This window comes from Neovison vison, chromosome 2 (assembly GCF_020171115.1).
Source record: "Neovison vison isolate M4711 chromosome 2, ASM_NN_V1, whole genome shotgun sequence".
In the NCBI taxonomy this organism is placed as follows: domain Eukaryota; kingdom Metazoa; phylum Chordata; class Mammalia; order Carnivora; family Mustelidae; genus Neogale; species Neogale vison.
This window is the reverse complement of record NC_058092.1, coordinates 20,132,364-20,157,848: the sequence shown is the minus strand read 5'-3', so window position 1 is coordinate 20,157,848 and position 25,485 is coordinate 20,132,364. Positions and strand designations below refer to the sequence as shown.

The 25,485-nt window shown below is 54.2% G+C and overlaps 1 protein-coding gene across 1 annotated transcript in view; it reads left to right on the top strand.

Annotated features, from left to right (window-relative positions):
- Positions 1 to 18,021, top strand: part of SLC9A1 (solute carrier family 9 member A1) — a 49,827-nt gene extending 31,806 nt beyond the window's left edge. The window contains exons 2-12 of the mRNA XM_044237532.1: positions 4,348 to 4,808; positions 8,054 to 8,304; positions 9,480 to 9,697; positions 10,856 to 11,058; positions 12,712 to 12,801; positions 13,275 to 13,345; positions 13,465 to 13,638; positions 13,907 to 14,021; positions 14,132 to 14,233; positions 15,457 to 15,529; positions 16,168 to 18,021. Of these exons, the coding sequence (XP_044093467.1) occupies positions 4,348 to 4,808; positions 8,054 to 8,304; positions 9,480 to 9,697; positions 10,856 to 11,058; positions 12,712 to 12,801; positions 13,275 to 13,345; positions 13,465 to 13,638; positions 13,907 to 14,021; positions 14,132 to 14,233; positions 15,457 to 15,529; positions 16,168 to 16,505 (2,096 nt within the window). The 3' untranslated portion in view covers positions 16,506 to 18,021. The remainder of the gene's footprint in view (positions 1 to 4,347; positions 4,809 to 8,053; positions 8,305 to 9,479; positions 9,698 to 10,855; positions 11,059 to 12,711; positions 12,802 to 13,274; positions 13,346 to 13,464; positions 13,639 to 13,906; positions 14,022 to 14,131; positions 14,234 to 15,456; positions 15,530 to 16,167) is intronic.
- The last annotated feature ends 7,464 nt before the right edge of the window (positions 18,022 to 25,485 follow it).

Here is a 25,485-nt window from a genome sequence, read left to right as displayed (position 1 = left end):
GGTCTCTGGTGACCGGCACGGGTGGGCCAAGGAGGCCCCCTCTTCCCGGCACTCCCCTCTGACTGCCCAGGCCAGGGGAGAGACAGCTGGAAGCGGGATCAGGGGTGTCCGGTCACCCCGGCAACCGAGGGTGGTGTGGAAAAGCTTTGTCTGCCGCTCTGCGGCCTGAGCCTCAGCCAATGGGGACCCTCCCAGGAGACGGAAGTAAAACATTCTCCTGGTGGAGCGCTGAGAAGCTCCAGAGGCGCTGGGAGCCCCGTGCCAGTTTGACGTTAGCTCAAGGGTCTGTTCAGTGTGCCTGTGCGTGTGTGTGTGAGAGAGAGAGTGTATGTGTAAGAAAGGGTGAGAATGAGTGTGTGTAAGAGTGTTATAAGCTAGAGTGTGGATAAGTGTAAGAGGGAGTGTGTGTGTAAGAGTATGAGGAGTGTGTGTAAGAGATAATGAGGGTGAGTATGTGTACAAGGGAGTGTGTAAGTGGGAGCACACGTGAGAGTCGTGTGTGGTGAGTGTGTAAGAGGGAGTTGGTGAGCGTGTAAGACAGCGAGACTCTGGGTGAGCGTGTGTGTCCCTCTGTCCCTGGGTGAGCGTGTGTGTCCCTCTGTCCCTGCAGTTGTCCACCAGTCCCCATCCTGGACATGCGGAGCTGCCTCTGCCTTGCGGTGGCGGGGACTGTGGGAGGTGGGTCGCTGGGTGGCCCCAAGATGAGGAATTCCACACCTTCTCGCGTCCCTACACCGGGAGGACTGGATGCCCTCCCAGGAGGCCATGTGGTTTGAGTGATGGCTGAGCCTTGAGCTTCCCGCCTTCTCATGGTGGAAGGGTCAAGTGACGCTGGCAGGTCACTGGTTGTCTTTGAGTCTCAGTTTCCCTGTCCGAGGAGCAGAGGACTTGGGTGATCTCCAGGCTCTGTTCCAGCTCTGGCTTTGACTCTCCCTGCCTCTGCGTCACCCCAGATTCCATCCTGATGACATCACTGTGGCCACAAAGCTTGGACCTTGGAAGTTTTGCCTTAGTTCTTGGCATCTTGGGATCTCACCCTAAGGCTGGGCTTTTGTCAGGGGACTTGGGACCCTAACTGTGCCCCTTTCACCACACCTGGTGTCAGCAACCTTCCTGGATTTTAAGGAGACTCTTCAGGGCTGGGGGGTGGAAACAGCTGGTGGAGTCAGGGCCTTGGAAGAGGGACAAGCCAGAACAGGCCCACAGGGCCCCCCTTCCCTGCACCACTGCGCCCTCCCTCCTGGAAGCTTGCTTTTCAGTAATGGGCTGCCTACTGGAGGTAAGGAGCCAAGAGTGGATCCCAGACCTGCCTCTTCAGCCTGGGTCCCTCCCTCCCTTGCCTTTACCCGTCAGGGCCTGCCCACCAAGAGGCAGGGCCAACACAGGAAGACCCTGGGGAACCAGCTCTGGGAACATGGCTCTAGCCCCAGGTTCTGTGGGAGCCAGCTTCTGTGGAAGGAGGTGCTCTGCACCCAGGTCAGGAGGCCTGGGACCTTGCTGTCCTGGGTGGCCTTGGCCTGTCCTGCCTCCTCTGAGCTCCAAGTTTTCTTCTGTCACACAGGAATGCCAGCTGCTCTTAACCTAGTGAGGGAGGCCTGATGGTCCAAAGGTCCTGAGACTGGGAAAAGCCATTCCTGTGAGTTGGTCATGGATGTTCTGATTCCGCGTCACCTCCGTGTCCCCAGTGCACAGCACAGCCTGGCTTATAGAAAATGTCCATGTTGGAATGTAGGATTGAGTCGCTCCCTCTGCTACAGATATGCTAAGCTAGGGTAGACTGCTTCCCTTAGACTCTGGGGAAGCCAGTGAATCTTGCCAAGCCCCAGCTTTCTCTGCTACAAAATGGGGACAATACAAACCCCACAGGGCAGTCGCGAGGGCCAAACAGATGCTAGGTGTTAGGCTCCCAGCACAGTGCCTGGTTCGCGTGCACCTTCAGGAGTAATGAGCGTTCTTCATGTTACCACTCTTGGCTTTCGTCACTTGTCCTCTTACCCCGTTTCTCCGTGTGGTCCCCGACTCTGGGTCTGCAAGCACACAGTGTGGCTCTTTTGGGGGCCAGGCAAGCTTTGTGGATTGGACTGATGGCAGAGAGGGGTGGGGAGGCATTTGTAAAGTTTAGCGTGCTGGTGGAGGTGGGGCTATCATCTATCTGCTTGCCCTCGGCTGTGTCTTCAGCCTGTGCCTTCTCCTCTTAGTGCTCAATTCCAGAGGAGGGTGTCGAGGTCAGCTGGCTGGGCCTGGAGCTGGACTCCTGGCCTCAAGAAGCTGGTTCCTGATGGCTGCAGGAGCTCTGCTCTCTGCCACCCTTTGCCATCCTATCTTCCTTCCAGGACAGTGCAGGTCTCTGGGTGTGCTACCATTGTCCTGTCTCCCCTGCTCCTGCCTGGGTTGTCTGACCTCACTGGGTGCCAAGGAGAGAGAGGAATTGGGGCAGTGACTGTGGATTGAAGGTTCAAGAAGGAGAGGCACCGGAGGAGTCCTGCCTTACCATGAGCAGACAGAGGTGGTCAGGGAATGCTTCCGGGAACAGGAGGCAGGTAGAAGCATGTGACATCAGCCACATGCAGTAGGGATGGAGGTACAGGAATAGTGTTCTGGAGAGACAGACTAGACCAGGCAGATATCTGCAGGCAAAAGAGGATGTGGCTCGTTTGGGGTAAATGCCCCTTCCAGTGCACCAGCCTCTTGAACACTGGGGCTTACTGGTAGACAATCGAAAGACTGGGGAATTTTCAGCAAGGGTTGAGGTTGGTCAGGACCATTTTGAAGCCAGGAGAATGCACGTGGTGGCTCTGGGGTTCTCTCTTGGCCTGGGATGGAGATGTGTTTTTTTCCACCACGTTTTGAGTGTCTCCTGGGAGCCTGGCACTGTGCCAGTGTTCTGGGCCTAGCTAGTGTTTCGAGTGTGAGTCTTGACTTGTAGCTCTGCTGGCACTACCCAGATCAGTACTCGAGAGTGGGAGGGGCTTTGGGCATGGGGAACGAAGTTTCTTCTCCTTCCCAAGGATCTCAGGGGTAACGAGAGCCAAAGCCTGGCCAGATGGGTTATCCGGAATTATGTGAGTAATGGCCTAGCCCTTTGCATTTCCAAATCAGTAGATACTGACTGAGTACCAACTATGTCCCTAGCCCTGGGCATCTGATTATAAACAGGGAATCTGCCTACACAGAGCGCATGGGCTAGGGAGGGGAGGAAGAAAGCGAGAGCTTTTTCACTTGAATAAAGTATCATACTTTTTTTTTTTTTTTAAGATTTTACTTATTTATTTGAGGGAGAGAGAGAGAGTGAGAGAAAGCATGAGGGGAGAGAAGGTCAGAGGGAGAAGCAGACTCCCCGTGGAGCTGGGAGCCTGATGTGGGACTTGATCCGGGGACTCCAGGATCATGACCTGAGCTGAAGACATCGCTTCACCAACTGAGCCACCCAGGCACCCAAGTATCATACTTTCTTAACCAAGCTGACCCTGGGGTTTTTGGTGCCCAAAATGCAGATAGGTGCTGGGGTCTTCCTACCCCAAACAAAACCAAAACCCATTAGGGAGCTTGGGCCCAAACCTGGCATTGAGAGAATACCTCCCAGAAGGGAGTTTTTGCTACTCCCCAGCTCTGGATTTGGGGGCCCCAGGGTGTACCAGTACTGCAGGCTCGGGGAGGGGATTGACAGGTCTCAGGTGGGGGTGAGGGGGGCATGTTCATGCCTTGATGAGGAGGGAGAGCAGGGGTCGACTTAGAGAACTTCGGTTTGATGGGCGCTGGGGGGTCAGACCTGGGTCTTCTGGTTCTGCTACTAATTTGCTGTGTGTCCTTGGGCAAGTCCTTTCCCCTTTCTGAGCCTTAGTTGCTCCATCTCTAAAGTGGAGGCAGGGGTTAAGCTAGAAACAGATGGCAGCTAGGTTTTATCTCACACGCAAAACTGATTGCTCGGTGTTTGGCTTCTGGAACAGCTCTGTGGGCTCGGCAGGAGAGTGCACGAGTCTGAGTGGAGGGGAGGTGATGCCTTTGGACACCTGGAGCCTCGGTAACCAGTGGCTCCTCTCTGCCTTCTGGAGGCATAGAGAGCTGCTGCTTTCTACCGCTCTACGACCGAGGCAGAGATCATCTGTACATACAGCCTTTGAAAAAACCCTTCAAAAACATTGTCACTTCGTGTATACAGCAAACCCTGGGAAGCTGGTATTACCATTGGCATGTCACGGGCGAGGAAGCCGAGGCTCCGAGAGCTACCAAAGTGGCCCTCTGAGGCCAAGCCCCTGTCACCAGCTGCTCTTCTCTCCAGCTCCGTCCCCAGCCTCGCCTCCTGGTTTGCCGCAAGCCCACAGCCTCCCATTCTCTTGCCCTCCGCAGGTTTCCACGTGATCCCCACTATCTCGAGCATCGTCCCGGAGAGCTGCCTGCTGATCGTAGTGGGGCTGCTGGTGGGGGGCCTGATCAAGGGTGTGGGCGAGACGCCCCCCTTCCTGCAGTCCGACGTCTTCTTCCTCTTCCTGCTGCCACCCATCATCCTGGACGCCGGCTACTTCCTGCCGCTGCGGCAGTTCACGGAGAACCTGGGCACCATTCTGATCTTCGCCGTGGTGGGCACGCTGTGGAACGCCTTCTTTCTGGGTGGCCTCATGTACGCCGTGTGCCTGGTGGGCGGCGAGCAGATCAACAACATCGGGCTCCTGGACAACCTGCTCTTTGGCAGCATCATCTCCGCTGTGGACCCTGTGGCTGTGCTGGCCGTCTTCGAGGAGATCCACATCAATGAGCTGCTGCACATCCTTGTCTTCGGGGAGTCCCTGCTCAACGACGCCGTCACTGTGGTGAGGGGCCCAGACCTAAATCCAGGTCCAGACTGGATCCCACTTCCACCCGCTCATTGCAGTAGCGAAACAGTAAATCTCCCTTCCCGCTGGCTGTGTGCCAGGCATCGTGCTCAGCACGCGGCGTGCGCTACCTCTTTCAGTCCCCGGGGTGCCCTTGGGAGGTGTTTCCCACTTTCGCACTACAGAGGAGGCAGCAGGGCCCCCGAAGTCAGACGACTTGCTCACAGGTGGCAGAACCAAGGTTAGAAGCCAGGTCTGTCAGATGTCAGGGCCTGAGCTCCTGGCCTTTACAGGCCAGACCCTCTCTGTCCCTGACTCGGGCTGTGCTGTGAACTTGGTGAAATTCTGTATCACCTTTAGACTTCAGTTTACCCTTCGTAGGCCGTTGAGTCTTGGGGGGCCAGTTCAGCCTTCCTGTTGGCTGAGTCCTGAGTTATAGTTCAGTTTGTGTAGAGCTCAGGGGCAGCCGTGGTGGAAAGGACCCTGCCCTCCAAACCTCTAGGAAGGGCGCCTGGCTGGCTCAGTCAGTAGAGCATGTGACGAGCTCACGAATCCCAAGTTCCAGCCCCATGTTCAGCATGGAGCCTACTTTAAAAAAATAAATAAATAAAATTTATTGTAAAAACAAAAAACAAACAAACAAAACCCTCTAGAAAGTGGTTAATAAAATGGATTGGCCTGAGGTTGGCCACTATTATTATTATATTAATATATTAATTAATATTAATATATTTATTATTGTTATTGTTATTGTTATTATGTGGTCTTAGGCAAGTGACTATACCGCTCTGGGCCTCAGCTTTGCTAGCTGCAAAGTGGCTGAGTGGGCCATGCTTTCCTCTCAGGGGCTAGGAAGGACAGATGCCCCCAGCGCAGTCCGCACACGGCCACGCTATATGTGCTAACACAAGCTCTTCCTCCTGGCTGATTTCCTCAGAAAACGCGTACGTGTATGTGCACACTCATGTCGTGTTGTGAAAACACCCCCATGCTCCTAGTCAGACCCCTCAGAGAGCAGCTGTTTACGTAAGGAAACACAAGGACACGTGTGCATGCCAGGGCACGCTCATTCACACACTCCCTCTTCACCCACCCTGCGTCCCTCAGGAAGCCACACTTCTAAGAGACACAGTAGTGGTTGGCTTGCTGCAGGCAGCCTCAGCTTCCTCCCCTCTCCTCTTCCTCTTCCTCCCCTGCTGCCTTCGTTGGGTCCTTATGGGGTTGAGAGAGCAGCAGCCTGATCTAAGCAAGCAGGCCCCAGTGCTGGTTCTTCTGGAACCAGCTCTTGCCTCAGTTTCCCCATCTGTAACAAGGATTGCAGTACCCAGCCTGACATCCTCCCAAGGTTCCTACCGGAGTCACGCCAGTGGGTACCACAGACAAAGCCCTCCCCAGTTGGATCTGGGTGTTGGGGTTCAGGTTGGCCTTCCTGGGGAGTAGTGGGATGTGGTTATGTCAAGGGGGTATTGCAGGCTTGGCCAACCAGGCCTCCCCTGGTGGTGGCTGTGCTGGTAGTCCTTGCTCGTGCTCACTTCCTGTCTGAGCACTTCCTGTCAATGAGCACATATTGCCTCATCTAATCCACAGAGAAACTCCACGAGGTTGGCACTGTGATTATCCCATTTTTCCAAGCAAGGAAACTAAGCTACTGGTCTAGGTTAGGGAACTCATCCAGGGTCCGTCACATTAGCTGGTAAGTGATTGCAAGTGACCTACACAGTGGGAGTCCACAGCCTGCACACTTACCACTCTGCTGCACTGCCTCCCTGGTCCCTTTGACAGTACACCCAGGTGGGAAAGGAGGACCTTGCCCTGTCCACCTGCCCCATTAGTCCACGTGGTAGACCCTGGGACCCATGAATCTCCTCAGACCAGGAGTAAGTGTAGGTAGCCCAGAGCTGAGAATGCACCTGTTACCCGCCACTGGAGCCCTGCCCTGTCTGCCAGACAGCTATGGCCCAGGCAGCATTAGGGACAGGCCAGTGCTTGGCATCTCCCCTTCTTGCTTGGCCCACGTCAGGCCCTTTCTAGAACTCTGGGCATGAAGGCGAGTGCCCTGTTTCCCGACATTAAAGCTGAAGGCAGCCCCTGAGCCGCCTGGTCTAAGGTCCCCTCCCCTCTCTCCCAGCTCCCCGGCCTAGAAAGCCCTCAGCTGGCTTCCTGGCAAGCTGTGTGTGAGTAGACCCAGTAGCCAGAGAGCTGACACAGAAGCTGCCCCTGTCCAGAAGGGCCCACCTACAGCTCCAGGAAGCAAGTTCTGGGCCTGACGCTCCTGCCAGGCCCTGGGACCCTTTGTCAAGTTACTCCACCATCCTGAGCTTCTGTTTGGGAAAGCAGCGGGCAACTTTGACTCCCTGTCTGCCTCATGAGGCAACACACGTGATGTGTGCTGAGCAGGACAGCCACTGTCCATGGGCTTTATCATGTGTGACATGCCCCTGAAACATCTGACCATCTGGTGACAGCACTACACTGACAGTTCCCGGCCCAGGAAGTGGGGAAGCCTCAACGCCTCTGCTGGTTCCACTGCCTCTGAACTAGGCTGTTGGTGGTAACCACCTGGAGACCTTGTTGAGCAGAGATTTCTGGGCCCCACCTCCCGAGAAAGAACCCAAGTGGGGGTATGGCCCGGCTGTGTGTATTTTCAGAAATTTCCAGAAGCTAAGAAGTCCTGTTCTGGTTTGTTGTCTGAACTTCCTCTGCTTTGTGCTGAAGGAGAGACTGAAAGCCAGACAGGGACATGATGTGCCTAAGTCAAATGGTGAGAGGGGCCACTGGGTAGCGCCAGTGGTGGCTGACACCGTGATGGGCCTGGTGCTGAGCACTTGGCCTTGATGAACTAGTTTCATCCTCACAGTGGCCCTATAAGGTTGGTACCATTACCCCATTTTATGGCGAGGAAAAGTGAAGCGCAGGGAGACGGAGTAATTTGTCCCACGTAGACAGCCGGGAGCAAGAAGGCCACAGTTCTGGCCCAGCTCCTTTGGCTTCAGAGTACGTGCTCTTACCCAGCACAGCACGCTGCAGCCCTGACACAAGGCCCTCCAGGCCCTTGGCCACTGGTTTTGACCACCTCCTTGGCACTGTGGTTCTCTGCTATCATGTGGCCTCCTCCTGTGGCCGTGGTTCAGTGGAGGGCATGTGGAGGGCATGCGATAGCCCTAGCGGACCCCAGGGAGCTGGGGTGGGGGGCGGAGCCAGGGCCCTGCCCTCCTGCCGACCTGCCTGCACCCCCTCCCCAGGTCCTGTATCACCTCTTTGAGGAGTTTGCCAACTATGACCGAGTGGGCATTGTGGACATCGTCCTCGGCTTCCTGAGCTTCTTCGTGGTGTCCCTGGGCGGGGTGTTTGTGGGTGTGGTCTACGGGGTCATCGCAGCCTTCACCTCCCGATTCACGGCCCACATCCGCGTCATCGAGCCGCTGTTCGTCTTCCTCTACAGCTACATGGCCTACCTGTCAGCTGAGCTCTTCCACCTGTCAGGCATCATGGCGTGAGTCTGGGTGCAGCCTGGGGGGAGGGGTGCCAACCTCGATTCCCCGTGCTTGCAGGGGTCACAAGGGAGTTCCCCAGGCCCGGCTTCCAGCCCTGGGATGAGACTCACGCACCAGGCAACTGCCCCTGGAACCATTGAGTTTAAAGTTCTGGAAAGCTTCAGCGCTGCTCCTTTCTGCTTCGAAGGGAGTTCCCTTGGTTGTAGCTAGCCACAGGCTCTCACATTCACTGTGCCCTTCCACAGCCCCAGCAAGGAGGCCTGGCACCTCCATTGCCATGAGGATTCTTGAAGGTCCTGGGGCCTCAGCCAGGTCTTGAAATCTAGGGACTGTGGAGAGGCAGTGAGATGCAAAGGTTTGCCCAGTAGGGGAACACATTGGAAATACAAAGGGCAGGCCAGATTGGGGGATATGGGGAAGGGTAACCTTTTTAAAAATTTAAAAAAATTTTAATTTTAATTTTTTTCATTCCAACTTTTCCTTTTCTTTTTATTTACTTTTTATTAACATGTAGTGTATTATTGCCCTAGGGGTACAGGTCTGTGAACCATCAGACTTACTTACACATTTCACAGCACTCAACCATAGCACATACCCTCCCCAATGTCCATCACCCAGCCCCACCCCTCAGCAACCCTCAGTTTGTTTTGTGAGATTAAGGGTTTCTTATGGTCTGTCTCCCTCCCGATCCCATCGGATTCGGGGTAACCTTGAGGAGGCCGGGTCAGCAGGAGCAGAGCCAGGTATGGAAGCCAGGCAGAGAACAGGTGCCTGGGACAGAGCTGCCTAGGGAGACCTCCATGCGGGAGAGCACTGTGCTTGGGGGGAATAAAGCGAGGCCATGGACATTTGTAACTGACTCCTGTTAGACGGCAGCATGGCCAGGGCAGGGCAGCGGTGGGGGAGGCACAGGCTTTAGAGTTGGGCAGACCTTAGTTTGCATTTTAGCTCACTGGCAGGGTGACAGTGGACAGGCAACAATCTCTCTGCCTCCCAGATTCTTCATCTGCCCACGTCTGGAGGGTTGAGCGAGAGGATGGAGATAAAAAAGTTATGTAGAGCCCACAGTGGGTTCAGACCTGTCGGGGGCAACTGTCCACCTCCCCAGCCGTGGAGGGGCTCTGGGAAGGTGCAGATCCACTGAGCCCTGAACTCTGCTCTTCCCTGACCCCAGGCTCATCGCCTCGGGAGTGGTGATGCGCCCCTACGTGGAGGCCAACATCTCCCACAAGTCCCACACGACCATCAAATATTTCCTGAAGATGTGGAGCAGCGTCAGTGAGACCCTCATTTTCATCTTCCTTGGCGTCTCCACCGTGGCTGGGTCCCACCACTGGAACTGGACCTTTGTCATCAGCACCCTGCTCTTCTGCCTCATCGCCCGAGTGCTGGGTGAGGTCCCGGGCTGGAGCAGGGGAGAGGTGTGTGCGTGCGTGCGCGTCTGTGTGCGCGTGCGTGTACCCTGTGTGCGCGTGCCGTGGAGGCAGGAACTGGGCTGGGGCGGGAGACCCCGTATGAAGGGCCCACCTGGGTCAGCTGCTGGCGGCTCCCCTCACAGCAGCACAGCTGGGGCTTCCCTGCCCCTCTCTGCCATGCTGAGGCTTTGGTGGGCCTCATGATGGCTCACGGGGAGTCTGTGATCTCTGGGAAGATGGTTGTGTGTGAGAACGGAGGGACCTCAGGGACCCCGGGTCTGTGAATGTTCTCTGCATTGTCTCAGGGCGCAGGTGAGTTGAGCGCTTGCAGACCCGTCTATGCCGCCGGCCCCCGGCCACATATAGGGACCAGGCCTCTGGTCCTTGGGTTCTGCTTGTGCTTTCCAGACACACCTCACCTCAGGGACTGTGTCACTTCCCCTTCTGGATCTCTCTCTCCTCCTCTCTCAGTCCCTGCCCCTGACAGGCTATCGCATCTGCTTGATAGACTAGAAATCTGTTCAGTCCCGGGCCTCATCCTCCAGAGAGTCTAGCTCCGTGGGTTGAGGTTGAATCTCTGCATTTATTTATTTTTAAAGATTTTATATTTATTTGACAGACAGAGATCACAAGTAGGCAGAGAGGCAGGCAGAGAGAGGTGGGGAAGCAGGCTTCCTGCTGAGCAGAGAGCCCGATGCGGGGCTCGATCCCAGGACCCTGGGATCGTGACCTGAGCTGAAGGCAGAGGTTTTAACCCACTGAGCCACCCAGGCACCCCAAGATCTCTGCATTAAAAAAAAAAAAAGCTTTCTATTATGGAAAATTTGAAGCCTGTAGAAAAGTAAATCCCACGAACCCATCAAAATGACTAGATACCAACTTGGGGCCAGTCTTGTTTCAGCTCTTCCCCCAGCCCCCTGCTGACTTTCAGTCTCTGGAGGCGGCTATGACGCTCTCTAGAGCGCACCCAGGTTGGGAGAGCCCCTTGAGAATCCGGCTCTTGGCTGAGGGACCCAGGAAGGGAGTGCACTGGGTGGGCGTGCTCGCGGGGGCTGCCTCCAGGCAGAGCAGCTGTGGGTGCAGCAGCCAGGAGGGCCTGGGGACAGGCTGACGCTCTCCGTGCCCTTCCTGCTAGGGGTGCTGGGCCTGACCTGGTTCATCAACAAGTTCCGAATCGTGAAGTTGACCCCCAAGGACCAGTTCATCATCGCGTACGGGGGCCTGCGCGGGGCCATCGCCTTCTCCCTGGGCTACCTCCTGGACAAGAAGCACTTCCCCATGTGTGACCTGTTCCTCACTGCCATCATCACAGTCATCTTCTTCACCGTCTTTGTGCAGGTGCTGGACAAGGCAGAGCAGCCCCGCCTGGGGACCCTGACTCAGAGGCGCCCAACCTGACAGGGGGCCACGGGTTCTAGTCCGCCAAGAACTTGCTACATGGTCTTGGGCAAGGCGCTCCCCCTTCAGGTCCTCACTTAATTTAATTGTGAAAGGGGAGTTAGGATAATGAGCGACAGGTCAGAACACTGTCTAACTTAGAAATCCAGACAGTGCTGAGAAAAGTAAGCAGAGTCAGCAGGCCCATGGTGCCCGGTACAGGGCTTTAGGGAAGTGATTTACTATTTTAGGATCTCAGTTTCTGTGCCTGTAAAATGGAAATAATAGCACAAAATGTGGGGGTGGAGGGAGATAAATTGCTGAGCTGGGCAGTAGGTCTGGAGTCAGACCTTCCTCCTATTTCTGGGTCTTGGTTCCCCACCTGTGAAGTGAGAGGGTTGGCCTAGATGATCCTGGAGTCCTTCCAGCCTCTGGCCGGTGATCTCCATGCATTTAAATGACCCTGGCTTAGCGGAGAGTCCCCTACCCTTTTCAGAATCCCCAAGGAAACCCAGCCTGGATGACGTCAGTGCTCCATCTTACCTGACCTGTGACTTTGGGCAAATGAGAAACAAGTCTGTCCAGGCCTCCGTTTGTCTATCCCTTCTGTCTTTCCTAGACGCAAATCTTGGCAAAGCTTTATTTATTTATTTATATTTTATTTATTTATTTGACAGAGAGAGATCACAAATAGGCAGAGAGGCAAGCAGAGAGAGATGGGGGGAAGCAGGCTCCCCGCTGAGCAGAGAGCCCGATGCGGGGCTCAATCCCAGGACCCCAAGACCATGACCTGAGCCAAAAGCAGAGGCTTAACCCACTGAGCCACCCTGGTGCCCCTTGGCAAAGCTTTAGATGGGAAACAGCATTGCCCAGGCATCCTCCTGGGGCCAGACTCCCCTTCTGTCCCTTCTAAGGATAGGGGACTGCCTCTTTTGCCCTCTTGCACTGTTTCCATTGTCAAAAATATTTTATCACCTTGACTTGGCAGTTGTATACGCTGATGGCTTACCAAGTCCATTTTCAATGAAGTCCGCACTGAGAGAGGGGCCTCCCTGCCTGGGTGTGAATCCAGCTTTACTACTAGTTCTGTAAGCTCTGAGAAAGTTACTTAATCTCTCACCTGTAAGATAGAAACATGGAAGAACCTACCTCTCCGGGTCCATGTGGGCATGCCGGAGCGAATACTTAGTAAGTCACCCCTGGCTCTGGCAGAGGGCACACACACGAGGAGATTAGCTGCTCCCGCTGCTGTTTTGGACTGGGCAGCTACAGTCCTGTGAAGTGGTTTTCCCTATCAGCTGGCCCCGACTTCTCTGGGGTTGAGACGCATGTTTGTCGTAGAGCCCACATTTGAACCCAGGCCCTCTGACCCCTCACCCGGGCTAGGTGACCGGTGTGTGAGTCATTTAGCTGGAAGGGGCTGTGTCCTCGGGAGGAAGCAGATCTTAAGGACCTGCCTTTGTGCCATGGCTGACATGCAGGTTGGGAAAGTGGGGACCTCAGAACAGAGGGCATCCCGGCTTCAGGGGCTCTAGGGGTGAGGGAGGGGGGACGCCCTGTGGTCTCCCTGCCAGGGTAGCAGACCGCAGTGCCTAACGCCCACCTGCCCCCCAGGGCATGACCATTCGGCCCCTGGTAGACCTGTTGGCTGTGAAGAAAAAGCAAGAGACAAAGCGCTCTATCAACGAGGAGATCCACACACAGGTACTGGAAACTGGGCCTTGGCCCTTGGTTGTAGGCGAAGGCTCAGGGAGCTGGGGGGCAACTAGGCCTCACGTCAGTTTCCTCACTTGGCCCCCTCCTCCCTCATCCCAGTTCCGGGTGGTCCTTTAGCTGCTTGAGGTCGCCCGATCGAACCATAGGCAGGTGTGGTGTGGGCAACCAGGAGCCCTAGGAGGGGGTGTCATGCCATCTCTACCTCTAGTAGGAACCTATCCCAAGCATCGGGCTCATGTGGATTCAGGGAAGGGGGCTCGGCTGGGGTGTGACAGGGAGGGGTTTGAGGTGCTGTGAGTTCAGGATGAGTGAGATGTTGGTGCCACCTCCTGGCTGCTCCTGGAACTGCAAGGCTGGGCTGAGCAGAGCTGCACTAGGGTGGAAAATGGGGGCCCATTCAGAAGTCTTGGTAGGGAAGCAGCCCAGTAGTGAGGCTTGACTTGGCCTTGGGCCCATTTCAGTTCCTGGACCACCTTCTGACAGGCATCGAGGACATCTGTGGCCATTACGGCCACCACCACTGGAAGGACAAGTAGGTGGCAGGCCTGGAGGGCAGGTGGGTGGGGAGGGGCAGGGGAGGGTGTCCCCGGGCCTGGGTGTCTCCCCACCCTGAGGAGCTGGCTCCACACCTCTCCTCCCTGCCTCCACCAGGCTCAACCGGTTTAACAAGAAGTACGTGAAGAAGTGTCTGATAGCCGGGGAGCGCTCCAAGGAGCCACAGCTCATTGCCTTCTACCACAAGATGGAGATGAAGCAGGCCATCGAGCTGGTGGAGAGCGGGGGCATGGGCAAGATCCCTTCTGCTGTCTCCACTGTCTCCATGCAGTGAGTGCCAATGATGACGCTGGCAGCTTTTGTACCCACACCCAACCCCTGCTCAGAAACCTGGAAGGCCACCCATCAGGAGAGGGGGTTCTGGGAGGGGTGGTGGCAGGCCAGGTGTTGTCCAGGCAGAGTGGGTGAGAGAGCCACAGGGCCACAAAGGACACCTCCCCCACCCACACCCAGGCCATCCTGACTTCCTGGCCCAGCCCAGCAGGCTCCAGGAGTCACAGGAGTTTCTTGGGGACCTAACCTGTGCCTTGTCGTCCAGGAACATCCACCCCAAGTCCCTGCCTGCAGAGCGCATCCTGCCGGCACTGTCCAAGGACAAGGAGGAAGAGATCCGCAAAATCCTGAGGAACAACTTGCAGAAGACCAGGCAGCGGGTGAGGGGTTGCTCCCTGCCCGGCACCCCTACAGCAGGGCAGGCCCTCTGCTCCAGCCCTGGCCCCCACCGGGCCCGGCTTCTGGGGCCTGAAAGCTGTTCCCCCCACAGCTGCGGTCTTACAACAGACACACACTGGTGGCAGATCCCTACGAGGAGGCCTGGAACCAGATGCTGCTCCGCAGACAGAAGGCCCGGCAGCTAGAGCAGAAGGTGGGTGAGGGCCTGGAGCCGGCTCCTGCCTTTCACGGGGAGTTTGGGTTCTTCCTCCCACATCCCTGCCCCCAAGCCCCTTTGAAGAGAGAGCCACTGCCTGTGTTTTTTGGCCTCCTCTGCTTGTCTCGAAGACAGAGCCCCAGGACAGGTTCCAGAAAGCTGCCTCCTCCTCTACCTCCCCACTCAGGGCAGCAAAGACACCCACTCACTGCACCCACGGGCCTCTGAGTCTATCTGTGTGCTCGAACCACGCATTTCTTCCCAAAAAAAAACTAAGGCCCGGGTAAAGATCACAAAGCAAGGCATACGTGTGCTCGATCGTTTGCTCAGGAACAGTTTTTGAGTGGTTGCCAAGTGCTGTGCAGCAGAGTGGCCTCTGTGGGCACAGTGGTGCATCAGCCCAGTCCATGCTTTGCTGAGCTTCTCATGCAGTGACCCAGGCAGGACAGGAAGTGCAAGGGGCCATGAGCACTCCGAGCAGGGGGGCAGGCAGGGGAAGCTCAGGAACAGGGCCAAGAGGAAGGCAGTGTGGGCAGAGGAAGACCCAGGCTGTGTGCCTCAGTTCCCAGTCACAGAACATGGCCCACTGTAGCAACTGAGAGGGTTCCGCTTTCTAGAAAGCTTGTTAACGGTGTCAGGCTTTGGGCTTTATGCCAAGGGCATAGAGAGCCGTGAAGGGGTCTGAGCAAGGGGCTAACTTGGGAAGGGGTTGGGGGTGGCCTGGATTAGTGGAAGAGGAGTCTTCTCCAGCCTTCTGGTCTGGGATGTTGGGAGCGGTGGTTTCAGTAGGGGGTGCGGAGAATGGCATCAACAAGGTCTTGAGGGAAGAGAAGAATCCGAGTTTAGTTCCAGCCTATTGCACTGAGATACCTGGCGGCCACTTGGGGTCCAGGTGCCAACTCCTGAGCTGACTTTATGGGTCTGGACCTCTGGGGCAAGTGTGGACAGGAATAGAGATGGGCGGGGGTGCTGTGGGAAAGGCAGGGCTGTTTAAGGCTCCTCCGGAGATCATACAGCTTGACAGAGGCTGGGCCAAGTCTTCAGGAACCCCTGAAGGGCCAGCATGGCTTCTGTGCTGGCAGAGACAGATGATGAGCCTGAAGAGGAACCACCAGAGAGGCCGCAGGCCCCAAACATGCCACAGGAGGGGGTGACTCAGCCTCGGGCGCCATCCCAAGGGGCTGCCTTTGCTTACCCCTGTCTTGCCCTTTCTCTGTCAGATCAACAACTACCTGACGGTGCCGGCCCACAAGCTGGACTCCCCCACCATGTCGAGGGCCCGCATTGGCTCAGGTGAGCCGGGACACAGGGAGCCTGGAGAGGGGTCTGGAGGGCGCACACTCAGTGCCACTGTCCCTTGAGGGTGAGACTCCAGCAGGAATGGGCCTCAGAGAGCCACTGGAGAGGACAGGCTTCTCCTGCTGACCTCCTCCTACGCCATGAGCTCCTTCTACTTCAGGTGGACCTGGGGGTTCCCCCAACTGTCCTTCCCAGGGACAGAGGTGCTCCATATGGGGCTTATGGGGAGAACTGTGAAGGGGTTTGATGCCTGGCAAGGAGGCAGGAAGAGTCTGCACCACTGGGGTGTTCAGCACGTGGGTGAGACAGTGACAGGCCTTCTTCAGGCCTGGGCCCTGGGGGCACATGGTGACTCAGGAGAGGGCTCTAATGGTCTGGGTGGGGTTACCTAGGGAGCCCCTGGTGTGCAGAGAGGGACATAGTCCTACCTTCAGGGGCCTAGTGTGAGGGGAAGAGAAGCTGCTCATCAGGCCTCATCCAGGTCCACGTGGAGTGATCCTGAAACATGGCAGCATGGCCGCCCTCACAGGAAGGTTCTGTGGGAATTGCTGGCACGTGCCAAGGAGGGGGCACATGCTGGGCAGGGAGGGCTCGGGGCAGAAGCCAGCTTGGGTTTTGCTCTTGGTCCCCAGATCCACTGGCTTACGAGCCGAAGGCCGACTTGCCAGTTATCACCATCGACCCAGCCTCCCCGCAGTCGCCCGAGTCCGTGGACCTGGTGAATGAGGAGCTGAAGGGGAAGGTCTTGGGGCTGAACCGGGATCCAGCCAGGGTGGCGGAGGAGGATGAGGATGATGATGGGGGCATTGTGATGCGGACCAAGGAGCCCTCTTCCCCTGGCACGGATGATGTCTTCACCCCTGCGCCAAGTGACAGCCCCAGCTCCCAGAGGATACAGCGCTGCCTCAGTGACCCAGGTCCCCACCCTGAGCCTGGGGAGGGAGAGCCTTTCATCCCCAAGGGGCAGTAGCGCTGGGGTCCGTGGGCAGTGCCCATCCCAACACAGACTCTCCCACCAGAGCAGGGGCTGCTGGGGGAGCTGGGGGCTCCCTTCATCCTTCCTGACTTGGATTGGCCCTGCCCCTCCCCCAACCGCATGGCAGCTGGGCCCACAGCCCCCACCGCAGCACGGCTTCCCCCTGCCTCCTGGGAAGCACCCTCCCTCCCACCAGAACTGCCTTCCCAATCCATTTGGCAGAACTGTCGGGCTGTGAGGCAGATCCTGCCCCTTCGATTCAGGCTCTCTCCCAGACCTGGCCTAGGGCCTCGAGAGTCCCACCCCTCCGAGGCCTGCCCCTCCGAGGCCTGCCACCCACTCCATCCACCTCCTCATTCAGACCAATCTTAGTTCCTAACCAAAGAGCCTCTGGCTCAGCCTTGGTCCCACCTGGAAAGGGAAGGAGCCAAGACCTCTCCTGGCCTAGGCCAGGCCCTGCTTTAACAGTGGAAAGACTGGGGGACCAGGAATCCGACTGGCATAGGGGTCAGTGACACCCGGCAGGCCTGCCCTCCTCCTGCCAGTTCTGTCACCCTGGCCAGCCCCCAACCTGTCCAGCTCAGAGCTGCAGGCTAACGGCATCTCTGAGCTTCTCTGACTAGAGCTGGGGTGCTTTGGACAGTCTGGACTACCCCAGTGGGGACCACCGGACCCTCCAGGAGTGACTGTCAGGAGAAGGACTGTTGGCTCCAGAAAGTGCTGCCTTTTTATCTGTTCTGTTTGTTCACACTCCATGTATGATTCAATTTGCACAGAGGGCATTCCTGTTTTTAAAACATTTTGAAAACCCCTGGCTTACCAGAGCTCTAGCCCTCCTACTCCAGAGAATTACCCCTCCTCGTCTGTGCCTATCCTGCCCAACACTCCCCCAAGTCAGTCCTCTGCCTCCTGGGCTCTTAACTATGGCCCCAAGGCTATGATTTTAGAAGTGACCTCCTTCACTCCAGTTCCCGATTCGAACTCACTGATGCTGGGCCTTCTAGCACCTTCTGTGCTCTTGGGCCTGACCCTCAGTTCCTGCTGGCCTGTTCTTTTCTCTCATCCCTCTCCATACCCTGGGCCCCCAGACCTCTTCTGTGCACTGCACCCAGCCTGCTGTGGAGCCCAGTCCTTAGGGGAGAAGGCCTCCCCAAGCCCCTCCCACCCCACCAGGAACTGGTGGGTGGGCAGAGTCCTGGGCCCCCAGAGGCCCTTGCTCACAGGCACACACTCCCACCCCCACAGCCACCATGGCCAGGCCTGGGCCTGGTGGTGTCTGTCCTTCCCCAGGATTGTGCAATAGTCAGAGTGTCCCTCTCCCGGACTGGGCAGTGGGTGCTCCTCTGCCCCCCCCCTTCTCTCCATGCAAGTGCTGTTTGGGGCAGGAGTCACCACGCAAGGGTGACGTTGACAACCGTGTTCCAAGCCACCACAGCTGCTGCTGCTCTGCCTCCCGTAGGGAAGAAACAGGATCTTTTTCATATTCTAATAAATTGGTGTGAGTTTTTTACAGAGTTGAGGGCTGCTTCCTAGGAGGGTGGCCTGGGGGCTTGAAGGACTTAGCTCCTGGGGGCCTGAAGGTCTTAGCTCAGTGTCTGGCATGGCAGCTGGTGGTGTGGTTATTACTGTGTGCCCAGAGAGAGAGAAAATATGAATAGAGCACAGCAGGGCACTCCCTGCCCTCAGGCACCTTTAGCCTCCGCAGCATGGAAAACCCAGTGTGTTTGTGAATGACAGTGAATGGGGGGTGGGGGGCAAGGGGGACTGTCCTGAGTCAACTTAAGGAAGGACTGGAAAATGAGCTGAGGTTAATCAGGTGAAGAAGGTTTCAGAAAGTTTCTGAATATTCTAATTGGGAGCTGCACAAAGACCTAGGATCTGAGAAGAGGCTGGTGTGACTGAGTCAGAGGGTGACAGGAAGGGAGGCAAAGATAAGACCCAGTGATCCTTTGTTACAGATTTTGATTTATTATGACGGGCAACGGGAAGGTTCTGTCACCTGTGAAGTGGGGACAATATGCGTGGATGAAAGTGCTCCGGTGGGTAAGGGTCAGCACAGTGTGGGGTCCTGGGGGCTCAGTTTGGTGGAGGTGGATCCCCGAGGTGCATTTCCAGGATCTGACCGCCAGAGGGCAGTGGGGCCTTGGCACATACCCCGGGCACCCCTGGCAACAGGGCTGCCCAGGGAAAGCAGCTCATTTGCTCAGACCGGGAGTCCAGAGTGGTCAGTAGCAAAAGGACTGTAGGGAAGGACCAAAGCACCCATTCCAGTATCAGCCGCTGCCCCCCAAAAGAAAAACAGATGGTACATTCCAAGGGTTAGCAAAGAGCCTTCAACTAAAAGTTTCCTGACAGAGGTGTGGGTAGGGTGAAGGGAACCTCGCAGGCATGGGGCCCCGGGGGCTCACACTACAGCGAAGCTGATATAACTCCTTGACCCAAAGAGCCAGAGGAAGGAGTAACATAACTGTTACTATGGGAGGAGACTTCCCTGACTTCACTGGGTTCAGCCCACAGAGGTCAGCCTTGCAGTAAATGGAGCAAGGGGAGAGTGGGTTTGGGGGACAGGATATCCGAGCAGAGCCATTCCCTTTGCCCCTCCACCACTCACCCACCCTTCAGATGAAAAACTCATGTCCCTGTTGCTTAGTGATTACTCTGTTGGGGGTTATGAAAAGTTTGGGAAGTAGCTTGTGGTGATGGCTGCACAGCATTGTGAAGATATGAAATGCTCAGGATCGTTCACTTTAAAATGGCTCATTTTGAGTTATGTGCATTTCAGTTCCATTTTTGTAAAACTGGAAGGAAAGCTCATCATCCCCAACAGGAGAACCAGTCTCGTCAGCCCCTACCTCCCTGTCAAACACCATATTCTTGTCCTCCTTCAGTCATACCCTTTAACTTAAAATGTTAGTCATCACTGGGCTCTTTCAGTAAGGTGGGGGTGGTTTTGCAGAAAACAACAGAAACCCACCACGGCACCCCATTCTGCAGCTGCTCCCAAGGCTTAGTTTAGCTCTCGATGGCATCCGCCTACTCCCTTCTATGCCCCTTTTACCAGCTGCCAGCTCTCTGGCCGCTTGGGCTCTTTACCTGGTGGGGTGGCCTAAATAAGCCTTTATTCCTATGTTCCTTTATTCCAGGTTCTTCTTGGTCTTAGGTTCGTTGGGTTGCCCAGTTTCCCATTGACAGCTGTTATGGGACATGGGAGATCCAAGAGGGACCCAGCAGATCCTCTGGATTCCAGATGTAGCTTTCCTGCCCATCCCCCATTTTCCTTCCGGTAATCTAGATTAATCACACTGTCTGGTACAGTTGCCCCCCATGCCTTTAGGTTAAGTAACATACAGAGCTCAAAATGACCCAAGGGAAGACTACTTCCAGTTTAAAGGAAGGACATGTGTGTTCCCTGGAGGAAGCATTCCTCCTTTGGGCACTAAGGTCTCCAGGCCCACTGAGCACAAAGTTGAGGGGATGGAAAGCAAAAACTCCCCAGGAGTTTATTTGGAATAATATTGAGAGGAGCCACGCCTATTCCCTACCCCTTGGTCCCTGGGCCTCTGCGTTCTGGCTACGAGCACTGCGGCCAGATATTGGGCACCAGCTGAAAGCATGGACGTCCTACTGCCCGCCCGCCTGACCTTGCACAGTGGTATCTCCCAGCTGGGGCTGTAACGCTGTTCTATCCATTCGCCGGCTTCTGAGTGTCAGGCCACATTGTAAGTCTGATGCATTAAGACCATTGCTGTATGCCCCTCACCACAGAATGAAGCTGGGCAATGTGTGGGATAGCGTAGCGATGAATAAGGTGTTCTGGAAAGTCCAGAGACGACCGTGCTAGCTGAAGTCTTGCAGGCAGGGAAGGGAAGTTCATATCAGAAATACATATTTACTGCCATGAGCTGATAAGCAACTGTTCCCTCTGTAAAAGAAGGGGTTAGTGCCAATGGGTAGCTGGATGGTGCCCCTAGAACAGTGGTTCTTAAGGTTTTGGTGTCAGAAATACTTTACATTCTTAAAAATTATTGAAAGAGTATACTCTTGGGCGCCTGGGTGGCTCAGTGGGTTAAGCCGCTGCCTTCAGCTCAGGTCATGATCTCAGGGTCATGGGATCGAGTCCCGCATCGGGCTCTCTGCTCAGCAGGGAGCCTGCTTCCTCCTCTCTCTCTCTCTGCCTGCCTCTCTGCCTACTTGTGATCTCTCTCTGTCAAATAAATAAAATCTTTAAAAAAAAAAAAAAAAGAAAAAAAAAGAAATAGTATACTCTTAAAAATTATAAAGGGCTTTTTAGGGGCTATATTTATTTTACTGAATGAGTTAAGCTTTAAAGATTTTATTTATTTGTCAGAGAGAGAATGCAAGCTGAGGGAGAAGCAGGCTCCCCGCTGAGCAAGGAGCCTGATGCCAGGAGTTGGTCCCAGGACCCTGGCATCATGACCTGAGCTGAAGGCAGATATATAACTGACTGAGCCACCCAGGTGTCCTCAGGAAATTAAGCTTGAAAATAGTTATTTATTTATTTATTTATTTTAAAGATTTTATTTATTTATTTGACAGAGACAGCGGGAGAGGGAACACAAGCAGGTGGACAAGGAGAGGGAGAAGCAGGCTTTCTGCTGAGCAGGGAGCCCAGCGTGAGGCTCAAACCCAGGACCTGAGCTGAAGGCAGATGCTTAATGACTGAGCCACCCAGGTGCCCCTAAATGGACAAGCACTGCATTTAAAGCCATCTATTTATTCAATAGATGAATAAATCTATTATTTATTAATATAAATACAAAGTTTTGAATGAAAAACAAGTTTCAAAACAAAAACTGTAAGGAGAGGGGCATTATTCAACATTTTCGCAAATCTCTAAAGAGATTTGGCTTAATGCGAGACAGCTAGATTCTCAGATCTGCTTCAGCATTTAGGCTGTTATACATGTCAGTTCTCTGAAAAATTCCACTATACACTCATGAAAGAATGACAATGGAATAGGCAAAGAATGCCTTAGTATGAATATGAAAGTAAATGTGACCTCACAGAACTCCTGAAAGAATCTTGGGGAGCCCCCAGGGGTTCCTCATTCACACTTTGAAACCATTGCACCAGGGACTGGGGCCACGTAGGAAGTTCAGCTTGGTCTTTGCTGCTGGCAGTCGGGTCACTCAGCAGGGCCGGTTGCCCGTCAGAATTAGTGAGGGAAATACGTGGAGCCTCTATGTATTAGTTTCTTATGGCTGCTGTAATAAATTCCCACACATTTAGTGGCTTCAAACAATACAAATTTATTACCTTGCAGTTCTGGAGGTCAGAAGCTTGACATAATAAGCCTTACTGGGCTGAAACTAAGGTGTCAGCAAGGCTACACCCCTTCCTAAGTCTCAAGAGGAGAATCTTTTTCTTGCTTCTAAAGGTTATCTGCATTCCTTAGCATGTGCCCTCCTTCCATCTTCAGGACTGGTATGGCCTATCCCCTCCCACATCACACCGCTCTGACACGGACTACCTCCTGCTTCCACATTTAAAGACCCTTGTGATCACATTGGGCCCATCCAGATAATGCAGGAGACTCTGCCAAGTTTTACAGTCTGCTGTTTAGAACCTTATTTCTATCTGCTACCTTAACTCACCTTTGCCATATAAAATGTATTCACAGATCCATAGAATTGGAACATCTCTGGGACGTCATTATTCTGCTTCCCTTAACTATGAACAGCCCCCATTCCTGCCACCATGGCTGCTTCGTATGTGGGCCCGTTGAGCAAGAACCAAGGTAGCCAGGGAGATAGCTGGGAAAAGAAGCTCACATCCACAGAATGGGCCTCATCCACCTGCTTACTGACAGCCTTCTTCATAACAGGTGCTCTCTCGAGGCATTTGTGTAGGTCAAAAATAGCTTTACCACCCGTGCCCATTTCCAGAAGTTCTTCCATATATTTCCGCCCTAGACCTCACCACCAATCTCCCGATCTTGTCATTTTCGGGTTTCTTTTTTTTTTTTTCTAAGCAGAGAGCCCGATGTGGGGCTCGATCCCAGGACCCTGAGATCATGACCTGAGCTGAAGGCAGAGGCTTAAACCACTGAGCCACCCAGGCGCCCCCATTTTCGGGTTTCTGACCAGCCAGTGAACTTGTTCGCCACTGCTCGTGTATCAGTGTTGATCTGTACCTCTCCTTCCATGCAGAATGGACAGCCAACATAACCAGAAGATCTACCCTGATGCTCTGAGAGGTTACATCTTCATTGCTTTTAGAGACACCCCGAGTGTGGCTTTAATGCAGTGCTTGTCCATTTGTGGCTGGTGCTTCCCTACCGTGCAGACTCACTTGGAAGTCATGTCTGTGTTTTCTCCCCCATGCTAACTGCTCATAGCAGCTTCCCCAACTTGAGGGAAAAGCAGTGAAGCAGTAAGAGAGAAGGTACCATGGGAGTTTGAACCACCTGCTCGTGCAATTTCCCTGTGCCTTCTGGGCTTGCTCAGACCCGATCTCATATATACCATTTAATAATAGAATGCTACCATGCACGTCCATTTTCATGATTGGGATCATGAAATATGTGGGATCATGAAATATGTGCAATCAGATAATATCCAGTTCTGGAGGCAAGGGTCATTCGGTGTCCACGGTCCAGTCGTGAGCCAGGAGCTGTTTTCAAATGGAGAATAGTTACTGGCAGAAGAGAGCGTGAATTAACCTAAAACCCTAAGGGTCTGTAACTGTCCTAGACCTTTTCTGTTGGAGCTTGTCTGCACAGCAGCTTTTTCGCCATCGTCACTTGCAAATCATAAGCTCACAGGACAGGGAAGCTTGCTCTGCAGTCTGGACCGGCCACGGTCTTATGTTGCTATAGGCCTCCCTTGAAATGTGCAGTCCTCCAGGTGTCTCGATAAACACATAGAACAGCACAGCCCAGTGGAATATACGTTGCTCTGAAAATCCAGAACCCCATCAAACACTTTGCCTCTTTCTTTGCAGGGGGCTTTAAAATGTTTAGCAACTTGTCTTTCGTTTTATAGCAGATATCTTGACATGCCCCAGACCACCAGATACCCTAGAAAATTCACAGACATGACGTGTCTCTGAAATTTTTGTGCAATTTATCACCTTTTGGCGTACACATGTTCTACCAAGAATCTCAGGTGCTCCTGATTTCCTGCTCAGTAGGTGCAGATACCACAATCTCATCAATATGATGAACCAGCATAGTGTTCTGAGCTATATCAAGGTGATGATTGCCACTTTGGACTGTATTATGATAGAAATCCGCAGAACAGACAAAACCCTGAGGAAGTAGAGGGAAGGTGTGTGCTGTCTTTACTAGACAAAGGCAGGTGATTTCAGATTATCTTTAGTGGGTGGAATAGAAAAGAAAGCATTGGGGTGCCTGGGTGGCTCAGTTGGTTAAGCGTTTCAGGACCTGATCCCGGGGTCCTGGGATCAAGCCCCACATCGGGCTCCCTGCTTAGAGGGAACCCTCTTTTCCTCTCCCACTCCCTCTGCTTATATTCTGTTCTCACTGTCTCTCTCTGTCAAATAAATTTTTAAAAATTTCTCAAAAAAGGGAAAAGAAAAAACATCTTGGTTCAAAGATGTACATCAAACCAGGTGATGCGTTGATTTGTTCCGGTAAAATTTTCATGTGTAGAACCACAGCGATAATTGGTATGATAGCTCATCTAGAGTTCTTCCCCAAGGCCTGATGGGATTTGCACCAGCTGAACAAATGCCATAAACTGAGTCTTGAGAGGAATGACAATCTGCGTAGTTCAGATCTTTGATGGCGGCACTAATTTCTGAAATTTTCTGAGGGATACAGTATTGCCTTTGGTGGGTTCCTTTGATGGTGGTGACGTTGCCAAGGGCTTCCATTTGGCCCTTCTACCCCTGAGAGCCTCCTTGAGTCAGGAAGTTAGTGGGGTGGGGGGATTCTTCCAGTCAATTTACAGACACAGGATCTGTAGTCCCTTGGATCCACCAGGGCTAAGAACAGATTGAAAGCCTTGAACTCATGTCTCCATGCAAGAGAGGAAATTCAGAAAGGCCCCAGAGTGACTGAAGGAATCTTCACTCTCCAGTGGTGACAGCACAGATATGGCGGAGAACCAAGCCCAAGCTCTCTCTGTCAAAATCCCAGGGTTGCAGAGTCCATGAAATGTGCCACCCCCAGGTACCTTATGCTAAGGGAAGAGTACTGGTTCAGAAGGCCTGGGACCCTTGGGCGTGGGATGGGGATATCTGGGTAGAACTTTGAGCCCTCAACACGCCCTCAATCTTCCCTGTTGGTGAGGGCAGAAGGCCCCACCCTCAGTCTGAGGAAACCAGCCTTTCCTAGCATAAAAGCCGTTCAGTGACTTCATGAGGGGAAGTTCTTACCTCACAAGCGATGCTGATTTTCCTCAGAAGGCACCTATCACCTCTCATCGGCCTCAAGGCAAATACTGAGAACTTTCCCTCCCCAATGTAGCCCAGTATAAGGCTTTCAGTCTGGTTTTTTTCCTTTGTGGACGTCTCCTAGGGCAATCAGATGGAAAGTCAGAAGGCCACTCCAGTCTATAAGCATGACTGTCACCATGGTGACTAAGTACCAGAGATACTTGATCTCTCAAAGTCTAACCCGTCCACCTCTTGCCACCACCGGCCCTGACGTCAGTGGCTGTGATGCTGCCGAGTGCCACAGATGGCCAACGTCCGTCACCCCCTGTGGAGGAGGCTGCTCAAGGCTAATCAAGATGTGTGAGCAGCCCAATTGCGGATGTCAGCTTCGCATCCAAGGATCTGTTTCCCGGGGCTATTCTGGTGTCAGTTCTTGGAGCCATCGGCCCCGGATGGAAACAGATGGCACATTTAAAGAGGGTCATGGAAAAGGGTTTGAGGAAGGGACTTTTACAAAGCGATGGGCAGAGTTGAAGAAGCCAAGAAAGGCTGGTTCACTAAGGGCTAGCAGCAGCAAGAAGCCTTTACCACCTGGGGAACAAGGGAAGGTTCC